Consider the following 17449-nt stretch of genomic DNA (forward strand, 5'->3'; position numbering starts at 1 on the left):
GAAAAAACAGGTAGCTGTGGCGCACTGAAAAACAAACAAAAACTTCACATAGGTATAACCTATGACTTCATGTGCTCAGAATAGCAAAACTGCTTCGTCAGTAACTGTGAGATGACTTTCGCTGACTACTCTGAATTCCTCGATTGTTTTCATTTTTTATATAACTCTAACATTTTATTTATTTGGAAAAGGGGAGGAGAGAGAACCAAAAAAAAAAAAAATGTACTTTGAGCTTCTGCTAAGGGCAGTGGTAAATTACTGAAACTCTTTTGCAAATTAACCTAGGGTGCTTGTCTAGGCATAAATGTAGGAGAAGAATGAAAGCACACAGGGCTTGAAGCAGTAAGATCTCATGTCCGTCCTCGGCATACCTCAAAACACACCCATGCATGTGGAAAAATGGTATGCCACAGATGACTTTATAAAATCAGCCGAGGAAGGATGTACTCTTTAATCAATGGTTATACATAAAACTAAATAGGTCCCCATATCGAACTAATTCCAGATAAACATCTAAATGTAAAAAAGCAAAAACATTTGGAAGAATCATTTAAATGCAAAATTTGAAACCATAATAGCAAAATGGCAACATGAACAGAATCTGAGTAGTTTATATGCTAAATTATTTTCTGTAGTTGTATGCATGGTTGTATCTCAAAAACTCCTGACTTATCTATGATAATTACCCTGTATCCCACATCTTCCACAATATCACAGGAACTTGCATTATTATTGGTATGCCACACTGTCTCCTTGATGCTGCAGCCATACATAAATACATTCTTCTTTCGGGAGTGGCCATGATAATCACAATAAACCTTAAAAAGATTATATGTTTTAAGAATTAAAAACCTTCAAACTCATTATTGCCAAGTAAATCTAGTTACTATTAAGCCAATAAACAGGTCTGTGTTCCTTGATCCTTTTACTGTAACTGAGTCACCATTTAACAAGTAGAGTCAATAAAAGTAGAATATCTACTTTTGAAAAGAAATCTATGATTACTAGAATGGATAGAAAGTTCTTTGCAAGACCTGCATCAAACCACAAATTCCACTCTTTTCTTGTATATCAGATTCTATGCGCCATTATAAAAAATAATAAATTCAATTATAGGTCAAATCTACATCTGTAGTCATCACTGCCCCAAGAGCTGTTAAAATATTTATCTAATTTAAAAACACATGAAGATGTTCTCATGAAAAACACTATTAAAAAGAGTGTGGTTTAAGCCCTGACCCTTGTGAGCCCTGGCTGGTATGACTCAGTTGGTTGGAGCATGGTCCCATACACCAAAGGGTGGTGGGTTCGATTCCTGGTCAGGGCACAGGTGGGAGGCAACCGATCAATGTTTCTCTTTCTCTTTCTCTCTCTCTCTCTCTCTCTCTCCCCCACCCCTTCTCTCTCCCTCTCCCTCTCATTCCTTCCCTCTCTCTGAAATCAATAATTTAAAAAATAAAAATAAATATTTTTTTAGAGTACAGTTTCAATTTAATTTTTGAGAACATCATTTTAAAAATGAAGGACAGGCTCACATGCCAATTTTCCCCCTCTGCAAAATATTTCTTTCCTAAAGGAAGATTAACTCATTTAAACACTACCAGAATGGAAACACTCTAAACAAAAGCTGCTGAAAGCAGAAGCGCATTCACACAGCTCTTGGAGCCTCCCACTCCACCTATACGACCTTTCCCATGTGAGTAGCCGAGACTGACCAGCTTCAGAGTTGACTAAAGAGCTCAGATATAAGCTACTAGTTTGAGAATTTGGAAAATACTATTACCACAGTGTTGTTCAGACAGTGAAGTTAAATACCTAAAATTACAACCAGGAGTTACCAATATTCATAAATAAAAAAGAAAAGTAAAGGGCTCATGAGAATTATAAAAATTAAATCTGATGAAATAAGAATATGAATACATTATATTGATACCATAATTAGTACACAAGTAACTGATAACAGAAAAAGATATTTTGAAGAAATTGCTTCTGAAATTAACACTTAGCTTTCATAACCGGAAAATCCTATATAATAAAAGCCTAATATGCAAATCGACTGGCGGAATGACCAGTCGCTATGACGTGCACTGACCACCAGGGGGCAGACTCTCGATGCAAGCACTGCCCCCTTGTGGTCAGTGCACTTCCACAGGGAGAGCGCCACTCAGCCAGAAGCCAGGCTCACAGCTGGCGAGTGCAGCGTTGGTGGCAGGAGCCTCTCCCGCCTCTGCACCTCTGCGGCAGTGCTAAGAAGCAGCGAGCCAAGCAGTAAGGACCAGCGAGCAGGCGGGCGATAAGGAACAAGGGGTCCCAGACATCCCCCGAGGGGTCCCGACTACAAGAGGGCGCAGGCCGGGCTGTGGAACACCACCCCCCCCACCCCCGCAGAGTGCACAATTTTATGCACCGGGCCTCTAGTAATGTATAAAATACTAAGTCTTTAATCAACAAAGACATGTCTTTGTACAAAGCACAAACAAATCCTGGCACTTACCAGTGGTAGGCGCTTCACTGCAGCCAGGTACTGCAGCAGCCCCTTCGCATGGTAAATTGTAGGATGCAAATCGGGATTTGGACTCTGCCACTGCCTGTTCAAATCCTCTCCACTTAAAGAACAGCGGTGACTATACAAATGCAAACACAATGATAGACAAACACTGATACTAATAAATTCTTATATATATTTGATTTGATGATTCTATTTCACTAAAAATTTCAAATTGGTATAGATGGTGGGTTCAACAGAATGCATATTTTAGTCATTAAATAATCATTTATTAAGCATTTGCTGTATCCAAGATCCTGTGTTACATGCAACTAAGTGTGGTAAGCTTTCAGATTCATAGGTCAAAACTTCCAAGCTATAGAAAATACTAATTCTCAATTCTGGGATTTTATTCCATACTCTATAAAAATTAATGGCCATATTTCCCATTCTGACTACATAATAATCATTTTTATACTAATATTTTATATTTTGATTGTATTAGTTATTATTAAAAGTGCTATCTGGGCCCTGCTAAGAAAGGTTAGTTTATGAAAAGCATATATACTTAAATACATTTTTATTTAATCATAGGTATTAAGTATTACAGCCACTGAGCAAAAATTTAAGGAAACAATCAGAAGGTGATAACAGAAACAGAAACAGGATTCTAACTGGTCAATTAAAATAAGACATAAAATTTCATTTTAGTTCCATTACCATAACATACCTAAAAATAAATTATCCTCTTTTTAAAATTTTCCTGAACTATGAGAGATTCATGCTACACTTATTGAATAAAGCACAGTACCCTCAACTTTGGAGATGCTCATGTCAAATTCCATCTTTCCAATGCACTAAAGAGACCTTGTCTAATTGCCACAATATATGAATTGTACTAACAATGAGCTACCTTCACTTAAAAAGTAGTATCTTCTAGCATCCCCAGGCTAAAGAATTCCTTCTGTCAGAGACTGTACTTCCTCATACCAGGAAGAAGTTAGCAGATGGACACAACATGCCATATCAGTGGAAAGAGATCCCAGGAGATTTTAAATTTTACAACTAAGATCACACCATTGACAAAATTAAAAAAGAAATATAAGAGGATATGTTAAAAAAATCTTTCTCATATCCTAACACTGTGATTTTTCTAAAATAATTCAAGCAAGATAGACATTTTATGAAATCATACTGTCATGAATACAGAATTTGTCAAAATGCCATACTACTAATATACAAAATATATTTTCATTTAAAAATGTATCTTAAATGAATTTCCCACTAAAAATTTGTTCTAGAAAGTCACTAGATTTGCTCTTCAAATTCACCCTGAATAATATTATTTCAACAATTTTATATAGACTGACCACAATTATCTATAATATTTCTATAACTATTGCTTAACTTACTTTCCATTGATGACACCATCTGGATTTAGCATAGGGACAATTTTAAAAATATAGCATTCTCGTAAGCTCTGAGCAGTAGGACTATTACTCATGAGATACTCCAATGTTCCTTTCATTACCCAACTTGCATTAGTTTCTCCAGGATGTACCCGAGCAGATAAGAAAACGTAAGGGCGATTTCCTAAGGTACACATAAAATCTCAAATTAAAATGAACAACGACTAAAAGTTTGTATGATGTTTGACTTTGGAGCTTTAGAAATATATCCACTCAATCATGAATTCTGATATACATTCATAATAGAATTCAGCGTGCACCTACTATAAACAAGCACTGTACTAGGCCCTGGAGAGAAAAACAGATATAAACCCATACAAGCCACATCCTAAAGGAGTTCATAATATGAACATAGTGCAATAAACACTACATGAGTCACCTATTTACCAATGATTAATCTAACATAAAAATTATTTCTTTAACATAATATTGGTTTTATAAAGAACAAGTAGCTGGGGACGTTTTAAATATAAATTTATTTTTCATAAAGTCATTGGGAAAAGAAGGAAAATATAATCTTATCCCTGTTTTACAGTCACTATGACAAGTACAGAAAAAAAGGTATATCTTCTCAGAAATTTACAAAGAGAAATATTTTCACTATGCGCTTAGATATACCCATCTACAAAATAACACTCAGCTCACCTGATCATATTTTCATGCATAGCAAGAGCTTTCTCTTTCCTGAAAATATTTTACTTTCTTATCAAAATTAGAACAGTTTTCTTATTTTTTCTACCCCAGCTATACATCTGAGGCAACCTTAAAAAAATAAATGGCCGAGAAAAATAAGTAGCTATTTGGTGCTAGAATTAAAACACTTGATAACTTCCTGGTGGTTTTATTTATAAATTAGCTATAAATTTAATTGATGACATTTTTACATAAACTCTTAAAATAATTTGTTACATTATGGTTATGACTTACAAGGATAAGAACTACAGAATATCAGTCTCAAAAGGGACCTTAGAGATCGTCTCAAAAAGCTCTCTCATTTTCGAGATGAGGAAACTGAGGCCCAGAAGTAGACCGAGGGCTAGGCAGTAACATGACCGAGACCTCTGATGCCTATTCCTGGTGTTATTGCCCTCGCAGATATATATAAAGCAAAGGAAAATAAGTAAGGACTACTGGCATTTTAAGTGAAGAAGATAGACTTACTGAATTGACAGATATGTTCATAATAATTAGACTCTGGCATTGCTGTTATAGTCACCAGGGGACAGCTGTTTCCAGACAGGGTTTCACATAACACATCTCTTCGAAAATAGATTTGCTGAGGGTTGTGTGCTGATTCCAATTTTTGAAGATGCATCTTGATAAAAATTTAAAAATAAAATATACAATTATTTTAAAACCCCCTATGAAAAATAGAAATAAATGCATCTAGATCTCCACATAACTAAATGTCAATCCGATTCCTAATCCTTTCTCTGGAACCCTCAGAGGCCAGATGTCGTTCAAACATCAGTATTTGGGGAACTCAAGACAGATTCAGTGCATATACCATGAAATGTGCAATACCACAAACAGGGTCAGAGACAGCCTGTATAAGCACGTTATTAAATCTGCAGCAAAACATATATAGAGTCCCTCTAAGTGGAAACCAATATTCTAAACAGGCTCACATCAATTTAGGCCAGACTTTGCTGCCCAAATGGGCTATGAAAAAGCTTTTGGTTCTCCAAGCCTTCTGAATTTGGAAATGATAAATGACTATAGACCTACAACAGCAATGTAAAACATGCAGAATAAAAATTATGTCAGACAAAGTTTCTAACAACTTTTCCTGATTTCAGGATTAATATAGGTTCACCGTGAAAAGGGGAGAAGATACAGAAAGAACAAAGAAAAAAATTTAAACATCCATAATTGCATCATTTAGATTACTACTAACAAATGCCAATGTACATAAACAAAACTATAATTACACATGACTTTTTAAAACCTGCTTTTATTCCTTAGTAATTTACACAAACACACACATATTCACAATTATGAATACCATATAATACATTAGTATATGGTCATACCAAACATACACTGTTCAATCCCTTATTTAAGATACTTAGTTGGTTTCCACACTTTTGCCTATGTTTATTCACGTAATCACTATTCACTGTGTGGTCACTACTTCTGTGCCAGAAACTATGCCTGGCACCAAGAACATAACATGAAGGAATGGACCCTACCTGGAGACAATGCAGAGCACTGACAGCTTATAGTAAGGAGAGCCTAGCTGAGTCTGCGCAGTGAGGAAAGGTCTCCTAGGGAAATATTACATTTAAACTGGGAACCAAAGGATGAGTGAAGATGACAGAGGAGAGAGGTACAGGCAGAGGAAAAGTGTGCAGGAAGAACACGAACTACTGGTAATTGAGATAACTAAGTGATGTGTGGATTACCTTTAAAAAATGTAATAGGTATGTATTTCATTGTGAATTAGAAAAATGTCTACACATTAAACCTGCAATTCCCTGGATATTAACTTAGGATGTGGATAAACTTTAAAGAGTGAATTATTTTAAAAACTATTTAATAATAAATATTAAGTAAATAATAGCTCACACAGTCTATGGAGATGGCAAAAATGGTAGAAGACAGCAAAGAAATGACTTGGTGAAAATTTTAGACTTTGTGCAAATGGCTAGAGAAATCACGAAGGAGTCTTAGGCAGGGGTTTATATGATTAGATTTGCCATCAAAGAACTCTCTTGCTATAGTGTGGAAAAAAGACAGACGAAGAGGAAACGGGATAAAAGTAAGTTTTAGGACACCAGTAAGAAAAAGGTTGGCTGAAGTCCAGGTGAGAAACATGCAAATGCCTGGGAAAAAAGGTCATGGGATTGAAAGAAAGTAGGGGAATTCAACATACACCAAAAAGGTAAACACCAGTAAAGAACACTAACATGTAACCCTCTAAATAACAGTATATATATTCTGATGCTATGTTATTCATAGAGATACCTGATTATACCTTTATTGCAATCTTTATTAAAATAAAGGGAGCCTCATTTAGTGTCCTCAGCCTTGATACCTCTGCTGCTCCATGGACTGTGTTTTTCTCTCATTTTCCCCTCTCTAATCATGTGGAAGCTTGTTTCTAACCCTAGTGCTCCAATTCCTTTCTGGGTAAATTGGTATCTTCATGATCCTTGGTCAGTAGGATAGCCATTCTGTTCTGTGAGTAAATCTACCACAGTAATTACTTGAATTCACTTGTTTTATTTTGTTTTACAGTGCAAATAATCAAAAATCTCAAAAGAACCCACAAAGCAACTCTTGTACCCCAAATTCTAAGCAACCTAGATCTAGGACTCCATATAAAACTATTAGAAGAAATAAATTCCCTATAGAAAACTTTAATTGCATCCACATTTTTCTACTGTTAGATTTTTCTATCAGATCCAATGCTTCTCATTAAACAGGTGGAAATCTCATCCAGTTAAAATCTGAAAATCATGGAATCTTAAAGAACTGTAGATTTCTACCCAAAGATAGAAAGTAAAAATCATGTCAATTTTCCTTTCTATTACATAAAAATAAAGACTACATCCTCATTTATACCCTTTAATGTTTTCAACAAATGTTGTATTATTATCTAAAATCTTCAACACTGGATCTTTTTCTTATTTCATTAAGAAAATTAATTAAAGCAATTTTTCTCCTATTATCGGACACATATACATGTAACACAATAATAGTCATAATACAACTTAAGGAGTTCTCACCTGTAAAGTTGAGTATGTATATGGATAGTGATAAGCAAAGTAGCAAACATCATCTTTATGTGGGAAATTGACAGTGAATGTAATTGTATAGTAGGATTTTCCCTTTTGCCCACCTGCAGCAACTGAACTTCTTGAGAAGTGATTTCTGCAATAGAAAAGCATAAAACGTTTATTTCCTCCACATAAAATCCTGATTTTTTTTCCTTGCTATTATATTAAATAGAACTTCAAGGTGGGGAGAAAAACCATCGTTTGTGAAAAGCACAACTTAAGTATTCTATAAAAATAGACTTGATACTAATAAGACAATTAATTTATATTAGGCAACATCATTACTGTTCAATTCTGGATTCACTAATTAAATAGAGTTAATACCCTACACATCAATAAATGTCTTAGAACCCATTCTTTGATGGCCAAACACATTACTGGTAGACAATGATCATCAATGGCTGCTACAACCATTAGATGAAAGGCTGATGAACACCTTTGCAGTGGATGGATCAGTGGGTGGGGCGAAAGTAGGTTTACAGTTGTTTATATATAAAAGGAAAATAATATAATAGTTAATAATAATACAAGAATAAACTGTGTTTTGCCCATACTCACAACTGTAAACCTACTTTTGCTTCACCCCATACATGAATTCACTAGTCAATCTTAAGATAAAAAAAAAAGAAATAACCAGAGATTATATGTTTTCCAATTCACTGCACCATCTATAAAGTTTTCTTGCCAAAAATCAAACCTGAAGTTGATCAAGCTTCCAGATCTAGCTATTAGTTTATAGGAAATCGGCGAGACTACAAGAATTCATTAACAGCACAAGGGAACAATCAGCAAAATCCAAAATGTGGGAAATCCTACGTGACAAATTATCTAGTTTCAATAAACAAAGGAGAAATAAAGAGAGACAGAAGGGAAGCCTATAAATTAAGAGACTTAAGAGACATAGCAACATAAATCAAATGCAATGTGCAGTCCTTGGCAAAGGACTGAAACCAGTAACATTTGTTTTGAGACAAGTGGGGAAGTTTGAACACTGACTGGATATTTTATCATAGTAAGGATTTTTCTTGGATGTGATAATGACATTGTGGTTATTAGACTCTCTTAAATATATATATCTAAAAGACAAAGACCTTTGAAGTATTCATGGATAAAATATGGTATCTGGAAATGTTTTCAAAAATTCAGTGTAGAGGGGTGGTGAAAGTATAACTAAAAACTAACCTGGGTTCATACTTATTGAAACTAGGTGATGAATACATGAGGTCTCATTATCCTATTATTTGTTTTGGTAAATGTAAATTTACTTTTCAGACTTTAAATAGCAGTGACATATGATGAGTTAAAAATGCTTTGTCTATTAACTTAATTTCTAAATTTCCAAATCACCTTGTGTTATTTAAGCCACAAACTGAAGAAAAGCTATGGCCTACAGACACATACATAGACTTTCAAGGAATTTTCAAATTGGTATAGTCTTCATTAACTTAGCATCACACCTTCAATAGATTCATATTCTCTCTCTCTCTCAACCCCCCACTCCTCAGGTGAGGATTAACAAAACATAAAAAAAACAGAGTATACATTTTGACTCCCCAATATAACAGTTGTCCCTTAGTATCCATGGGGAGCTGGCTCCAGGACCCCCACAGATAACCAAAATCAGCAGATGCTCAAGCCCCTATGTAACATGGGATAGATGAATGAATATAGTTGGCCCTCCAAGTCTGCGGACTCCCAACCACAGATGGAAAACAGCACAGGTATTTATTGAAAAAAATCCACATATAAGTGGATCCGTGCAGCTCAAACCTGTATTATTCAAGGATCAACTATATTTCCACTAAATGTACCCCTAAACTGATCTCAAATTTTAAAGGATTCTGTTAGAAGTAACACTAAAGCATATCACCACAATTCAAAGAATGCAATAACAACTCTACTTTTTAATCCTTAAATTGAAATAGAGTGAAGTTAATATCCCCTTCTGTAAATTGATGTCCTAGTAGTCTTAGAATACTTACTTATAGTAACAAATGTCCGTCCCCACACGAGTCCACCATGGTCTGGCATTTAATGCTTCCTGAACTGAATACATGAGTGGTTGCATACCTTTGACAGAGAGACAGAAAAAGAAAATTCTTTCCAAATATTTGAGATAAAAATTAATCTTGCCATTGTAGAAAGCACCAAATATTCAGAAAGTTAAAAGGCAACACATTTCCATTATTTTAGTATATATTTTTTTTTAAATCTGAGAAATTTCTTTAAAATCTGTAAGTCAATCAATATGCTTTAATTTCCAGTTTAAATAAAATAGATTACAACTTTAATGAGTGAAAAGTCATTAAACTTTTTTCTATTAACTTTTCTATGTTAGATCAATTAAAATAAAAAGGAATATATATATTTATACACACACACACACACTCACACACACACACACACACACAAGTGAAAGAGTTAAAAAAAAAAAAAAAAAAGGAAATAACTCTATAGCTCTCCAAGGATTATCTACACTGAAGAAAAAGAAAAAATGCCACCAAAATAGCGCGGTTATTTTCTTCCTCAACCTTTTTCCCATACAAATGTGATTACAGCAGGGAGGAGAAGGAAGGACTGTTAACAAAAATAGGATTAAGTATAAAGTATACTTTCTTGGGTAGTTTTAGAAATATACTTTCCACATGAAATTTAAAATCACCTTATCCTATTTCATAAAAGAATGTACTGGGTTTCTAACTGGAGTTAATGAAATTCATGTTAATTTTACAAATGATGATCGTTTTTGAGATGCGATTTGACTTTCCTTAAATCCTAACTTAAAGATATAATCATTTTCTTAATTTTCTTGCTACAGAACCACTTTGTTAAACTTATCTGTGTATCTTTTTAGTCTTTAGTTGTCTCTTGGGTTTTCTAAGTATGTAAACCATACCATTTGTAAATTGAAAATATTTATCTCTTTTAGTATTTATATCATTTACTCTACTTTTATTTTCTATTTAGAGAAATGAAACCTCCAAACTGATTCTGAATATAGTGGTAAGCAGAACTGTCTTGTTCATAATTTTAATCCAGCTGTTTTGCCATTCAATAGAATATTTGTCTTTTTTTTTTTTTTACAAATCAACTCTATCACATTTAAATAATAAAAGTGCTAACACTGAATAATTCTGATGCACCAGACCTTGCTCTAAGCATTTTTACATAACTTAAGTCACTAAGTCCTCACAACAACCCTCTGTGGTAGGTGCTATGATCATTTCCATAGCTGAAGTTGTTTCTTCCATAATTCTTATTACACGTGTTTTAATTATTTTATCAAATGCCTTTTTAGCACCCACTAACAGAATCACATGACTTTTCTCCTTTAATTTGTTGATGCAATAAATTATGCTGATAGATTTCCTAATGTGAATTCTTTGTATTCCAAGGAGATACTATTCTTTTACAGCAGTGGTCGGCAAACTGCGGCTCATGAGCCACATGCAGCTCTGGCCCCTTGAGTGTGGCTCTTCCACAAAACCACGGCCTGGGCGAGTCTATTTTGAAGAAGTGGCGTTAGAAGAAGTTTTTGTAGTTTTTGTTTTGTTTTGTTTTGTTTTTATTTTATTGATTTTTTTTACAGAGAGGAAGGGAGAGGGATAGAGAGTTAGAAACATCGATGAGAAACATCGATCAGCTGCCTCCTGCACACTCCCCACCGGGGATGTGCCCGCAACCAAGGTACATGCCCTTGGCCGGAATCGAACCTGGGACCCTTGAGTCCGCAGGCCGACACTCTATCCACTGAGCCACACCGGTCAGGGCAGAAGAAGTTTAAATTTAAAAAAAAAACTTGGCTCTCAAAAGAAATTTCAATCGTTGTACTGTTGATATTTGGCTCTGTTGACTAAGGAGTTTGCCGACCACTGTTTTACAGCATATGATTAGATTAGCTGAAATCTCATTTAGGACTTTTGCATCTAAAAATTGGTTTTTTTATTTTAATTAGATTTACCAGGTATTGATATAAGATTACACTAGCTTTGGAATGAATATATTAATGGTAATTTATTGGAATAAAAGTAAAATCTATTTTTTTAAAAGGTAAGTATAACTCAGCTGCAACAGCATCTCAATATAGCACCTAATACATTTCTTATTTCCTCGAGAACAGTTATAGACTGTTCAGAATCATTACTTTTTATTAATCAATTCCAGTGCTTCTATATTTTTATTTCTATTTTTTAAAATAGTATTTCTAAAATAGTATTTAAAATAGTATTTCTAATTTTAAAATTGTTCTTCTTTTGGTTTATCTTCTTGTTTTTCTAATATCTTAGAGGTCCAGTACACAAATTCATGCACAGGTGGGGTCCATCAGCCTGGCCGGCAATCAGGGCCGATGGGGGCTGTCTCACCCAGTCCCAATCGGGGCAATTGAGGCTGTCTGGCCAGGGGAAGGGACCATGGGAGGTTGGCTGGCCGCAGAAGGTTGGCTGTGGGAGTGCACTGACCACCAGGGCGCAGTTCCGGTGCTGAGCGTCTGCCCCCTGGTGGTCAGTGCACATCATAGCTACCAGCTGGTTGTCAGTCGAAATGGTCACTTAGGCTTTTATATAGACTAGAGACCCTACGCACGAAATTCATGCAAGCCCTCGCAACCCCTCGCAGCCCCAGCCGGCCCTCACAGCCCCAGCCAGCCCTCGCAGCCCCGGCTTCGTCTGGAAGGTCGTTCTGCTGTTCAGTCTAAGTAGCATATTAGCTCTTTATTATATAAGATAATGCCAGTTATTAAAGGCTTTCAATTTTCCTCTGAATACCAGTTAGCTATGTCCCATAAGTCTATAATGTGTAGTACTTTCTAGATCCAATTGAACCTTCTGCCACAGTAGAAATGTCCTCTATCTGTACTGCCCAATTTGGCAGCCAATCACCAGGCATGGTTATTATGCACAGAAAGTAAACTGAGAGATACTAAAGAACTGGATTTTAAATTTCTAATAATCACATAAGGCAAGTCACTACCGTATTGACCAGTACAATTCTAGATAATTTCTAATATAAGTTTTAAATTTTCTCTCTGGGTTTTTGTTTTTAGAAGACTATTACATATTTCCAAGTACCCATTTTTGTTTGACTTTTTGTTGATTACTACTATTTTTAATCACAGGCAAGGAAATCTAAAATCTCTGGTGACTAGAGTTAATGTTGCTATATGGCTCACTTGAAAGTTGCCAGAAGAACAGATCTGAAAAGTTCTCATCACAAGAAAAAAAATTGAAACTGTGTCATAATGGGTATTAGCTAGATTTATTGTGATCATTTTGCAAGTACATAACTATCTAATTGTCATGTTGTACATCTAAAACTAATGTGTCAATACATTACAAATTATATGTCATTTTATCTCAATTTATAAAAGAATTGTGGTTATTAAAGCATCTTCAAGGATTTTAACTTAATACACATCTATTCAGTGCTTTTGGACCTGAATTTTTCTTTGTCTAACATTAACATTACCACTTTTGATTCATTTTATTTGCATTTGCCTACTTTATCTCTGCCCAATCATTTTCAACTTTCCTGTCATTTAAATAACACACACACAAAGATTATCTTGCTCTCTTCCCACCACCCTCCTCCCCTAATTATGTAATTCTCAATACATGATTTTTGAGGACATCTTAGCTCATTCATAGTTAGTAATGACAGATACACATTTCATTTCATTCCTTCCATCTTATTTTCTTTCTACTATTGATTAAATATTTCTTCTCCTTCTTTACCTTTTTATTTTACAAGTTTGGTTGCATTTCTCCACATTTCCTTTTGATTTGAAAAGTTTTCTATTGTGCTTTCCATCATAATACTTATGATTACTATTTCTCTGATACTACATAAAAATAATAACTAAGCAATCCCACCAAACTAACTTTCACTTCTTCCATGTCACTCTCATAGAATGTTTTTACTTAACACATTTTATAAATTCCAAGTCTTGTATCTTGAGACCATTTTCCTCGTTTATTCTTCCCAGAGATAGTTCAGGGGTAGCATATTTTCTGATTTCTACATACACAAAGATGTAGTTTGTTGGAAGTGACAAAAAATTACATATTTTGCAAAAGACATCTATTTAGCTGTCTTCTCGCTCCCAGCGCCACAAATGAGAAGTCCAATACTAATTTTTTCACATACAGAATAACAAAGTCATTACGAGTACATGATCTGCAACCAGACTACCCGGGTCTGAACTCCAACTTCATCACATCAGGTGCATGATCCTGGGCAGATTACTAAACCACTTACACCTGTTTCCCCTCTATAAAATGAGTGTAACGACTGCGCTGGAATATTTGTTGTGTGGATTAAGAGCATAACATCTGTTAGCACTTGAAGAAGGTCTAGTACATGATGAATATTCAATAAATATTAGCTGCTGTTATTATCGTTATTTAATTAACCAGTTGTTTTAAAGCGGATGTATGTGAAGATTTTTTTTCATACTTGAAACTCATGTATTTCACTGGTACATAAAAGATCCCTGTCTTTCTTATTTCTACCTAGGATTCAGTGAGCCATTTCAAATTGAAACTGTAACCTCCTCCAGACACACAAAATTCATAATGGTTGTTTATAACAAGGTGGAACAAGATTCAGGCTGAGGTCAAAGGGCACATTAGATTTATCTGAAGTATTCTAGTTATATAAAAGACAATGTATTCTTACATTACTTTTAAAATAATAAGCTAATTCTGGGCAGTGAAGGGAGCTATACTTGGAAATTCTGACTATAATAAAAACCATATGAACAAAACAGTGTGCCCAATAAGAATCAATCAAATGAGATAACTCAGGCTGAATAAACTATAATCTACTCAATGTGATATAGAAAAACTATCTTTGAATAATTAATGTAGTCATTAGCCAAAGAATAAAACCTTGATGTGCATAAAACAAATACACTAAGAACTTCCCATCTTGTCATATGAATATAGACAATCAAAATATTAAATTGCCACAGTGAAGCTAACACCCAATGACATTAACCTCTAATACTACACAAGTAAAGGCCAAAGTTGTATTGAGTACATTCTCAACAACAGGTGCAGATACAAAGAAAGACAAGGTGTTTTAAGCACTAATCATCAAATGTACCATGAATCACTGACTCACAAAATTTTCAAGTTGAAGCTAATACCCTCAATTAACAGATCAGAGGAACAAGAAAACTTTAAAATGGAGCCTGAATAAACTTAGGGGCACCTATCACAAGTGGCATATGTTTTCTGGGCTCAGTGGCTCTATGGAGAAAAAACACATGGCTAGTACAACAGAGATTTATACTAAGAAAGAGGAAGGCCAGATTCTTGGTCCACTCTAGAGGCTAACAGCAGTCACTTGAATCCGATGGGGACATGTCGAAAGGACACATAAGCCAGCATAAAAGATATCCCATTGGCCAAATCTTGGGCAACTGGGTGTCAAATAAATAATGATAGAAAGAAATTATAAGCCACTGAGTAAAATAGGAAACCAGATAATCTATCCATTGCCTCATTCGTTTAACAAATATTTACTGAATATGAACTAAATGCCATGGTATAAATACAGTGGTCAGCAACAGAGACACTTTCCCTGACCTTATGAAATTTACAAGCAAGTGGTAAGGGTAGGCAGAGAAGGTATTAATCATTCACACACAATAACAACATAAAGATGTAAAGAGCACCCTGAAAGGAAAAGATTACAAAGAACATTTATCAAGGGGATTAATCCAGTCTGGAGAGTCAGGGAAGAAAGACTTCCTTAGTCAAGAGATTGCTCAGCTCAACTTCACAGTATGCAATTAACTAATGTAGGCAATTTAGAATCCTACATACTAGACTCCAAAATTCCATTTTGTTGCCTGGTTCTACAATTTTCAATTTATATATGACGGTTGCTAAAAATCCTATTTATATGGGAAACAGTGGAGGGTGAAGGGAATGGGAGAGGAAAACAGAATGCAAGAGTGCCAGAGAGGAAGCTGTGATGAAAGCTTCAAGTTTTACTAAAATGCAAGACTGCCATCTAGTGGTAACTTGAGCAAACCCCTTTCAAGTATTGAGGGTGAGGGTAAGAAGTCATGGATTACAACAGATACCATATAGCACTATTATACAGTGTCATAAATTCTCAAATGTAAGTTGACAAGATCATTCATTTGTAAAGGAAGGATGGAAAGAAGGAAGGGAGGGAGGGAGGAAGGAAGGGAAGAAGGAAGGGAGGAAGGAAGGAAGGAAGGGAGAAAAGAAATTAAGTATTTAGTAGAATTCCCTTAAATATTCCCAGAAAAGGACAACTTGGGAAACAAAAGCAGCAGTAATTCAGCCTGTTTTGGGGGGAACTGCCAAAGAACAAGACCTCTTTAAGGCACCTTTGCTAAAATCCAACATTAAGTACTCCACCAACCAGTATGTCCCAATCAAGAAAAGAAATAATTTTCAAACAATAAGCTACTTTTCTAATTACTATTATTTCCTGATATCAATCACGTATGGCAATTAAATAAATCCTTCCAGCTGAAGAAGTTCTACTGCAAATATTTTTAGTCATCAGTATCCTCTCTTAAAGTGACTTCAAAATTAATCTGATAATAACATTAACTACACAGCTAGTTATAAATTCTTAAAATGTTGAATTCTAATTTACTAAAATATTGGTCCCTTCCTTTTTCTAACTCAATTCATGTTATGACAAACCAAAATCTGCTCTATGTTGTATTAACTTAAATCTTATGATAGAGTTTCATAAAAAAATTACATCTACCTAATAGCTGCTTCTATAGCTTATAACAACTTCATAGTTAAATGTTTAAAAATATGTGGAAAGAAAAAGGAAAATCAACAGACAACTTCTTGTTAGAATCTGGGAGGAATCCATACTAAACTTAAGGCAGATAGAGCAAGACTGAGAAAAATCCAAATATGCCTCATGACCTATTTTTTATATACATATTTTAGATTTCCACAACTCAAAGAAGTGTTGCACTACACCTTGAAGTCTCTTAAAAAATAACAGATACAGATATTATAAAGAAGTACAAGAAATAAAATGCATTTAAAAAATCAATTATAAAGAAAAATTTTAACAGGCTAAAAATCACATATTAAAAGGGTAAAACAACAAAATGCAAACTCTATTTACAAAAAATAAGATGCAAAGATATCAATCAAATTCAAAACAAAAAAATATTAAAATAGAATTCAGGGCAAAAGATACTGAATGGAATAGATATGACTACTTTATACTGTTAACAGATAATATAAAAATGTGAAAAATTTCTATGTATCAAATAATTCTGCCAAGGTTGGGGTTTGATCCCCAATAGAGGGCATACAGGAGGCAACTGATAGATATTTCTCTCTCATATCAATGTTTCTCTCTCTCTCTTTCTTTTCCTCTCTAAAAAAAATCAATAAAATAAAATATATTTATATATTATTACAAATAAGCTTTACTACTGTAATTCTAACTCTATAAAAGAGTAAAATTGAAATTTGAAATTATGTGAATGTGAGTCAATTTAGGGATAGATACAAAATGCTAAACAGTACATTTTCTCTTCTCATTCCTTCCTAAAAGAGTCTTTTAAACTGTTTTTAATTTACCAACTTCCTATATTAAAGACCCACTGTTTAATAATCAGGAAAAAAACACATTTACTGCTGGCAGATAGATTTTAAAAATTCCACTCCTGTGAGTTGATAACTAAAAATTATATA

General features: G+C 34.4%; 1 protein-coding gene across 7 annotated transcripts in view; it reads right to left on the reverse strand.

The window, feature by feature from the left end:
- Nucleotides 1–17449, reverse strand: part of AGTPBP1 (ATP/GTP binding carboxypeptidase 1) — a 105515-nt gene that overhangs the window by 19582 nt on the left and 68484 nt on the right. For 5 of the 7 annotated variants that reach the window (XM_080668553.1, XM_080668552.1, XM_080668550.1 and 2 more), the window contains 6 exons: nt 9719–9806; nt 7686–7830; nt 5116–5269; nt 3898–4078; nt 2495–2624; nt 687–818 (listed from right to left, as the gene is read on the reverse strand). In XM_080668553.1, coding sequence (XP_080524679.1) covers nt 687–818; nt 2495–2624; nt 3898–4078; nt 5116–5269; nt 7686–7830; nt 9719–9806 — 830 coding nt within the window. The remainder of the gene's footprint in view (nt 1–686; nt 819–2494; nt 2625–3897; nt 4079–5115; nt 5270–7685; nt 7831–9718; nt 9807–17449) is intronic. The other 2 variants (XM_080668554.1, XM_080668556.1) reach the window with 1 other exon arrangement.

This window comes from Plecotus auritus (genome assembly GCF_963455305.1).
Source record: "Plecotus auritus genome assembly, chromosome: 5".
NCBI classification, from domain to species: Eukaryota; Metazoa; Chordata; class Mammalia; order Chiroptera; family Vespertilionidae; genus Plecotus; species Plecotus auritus.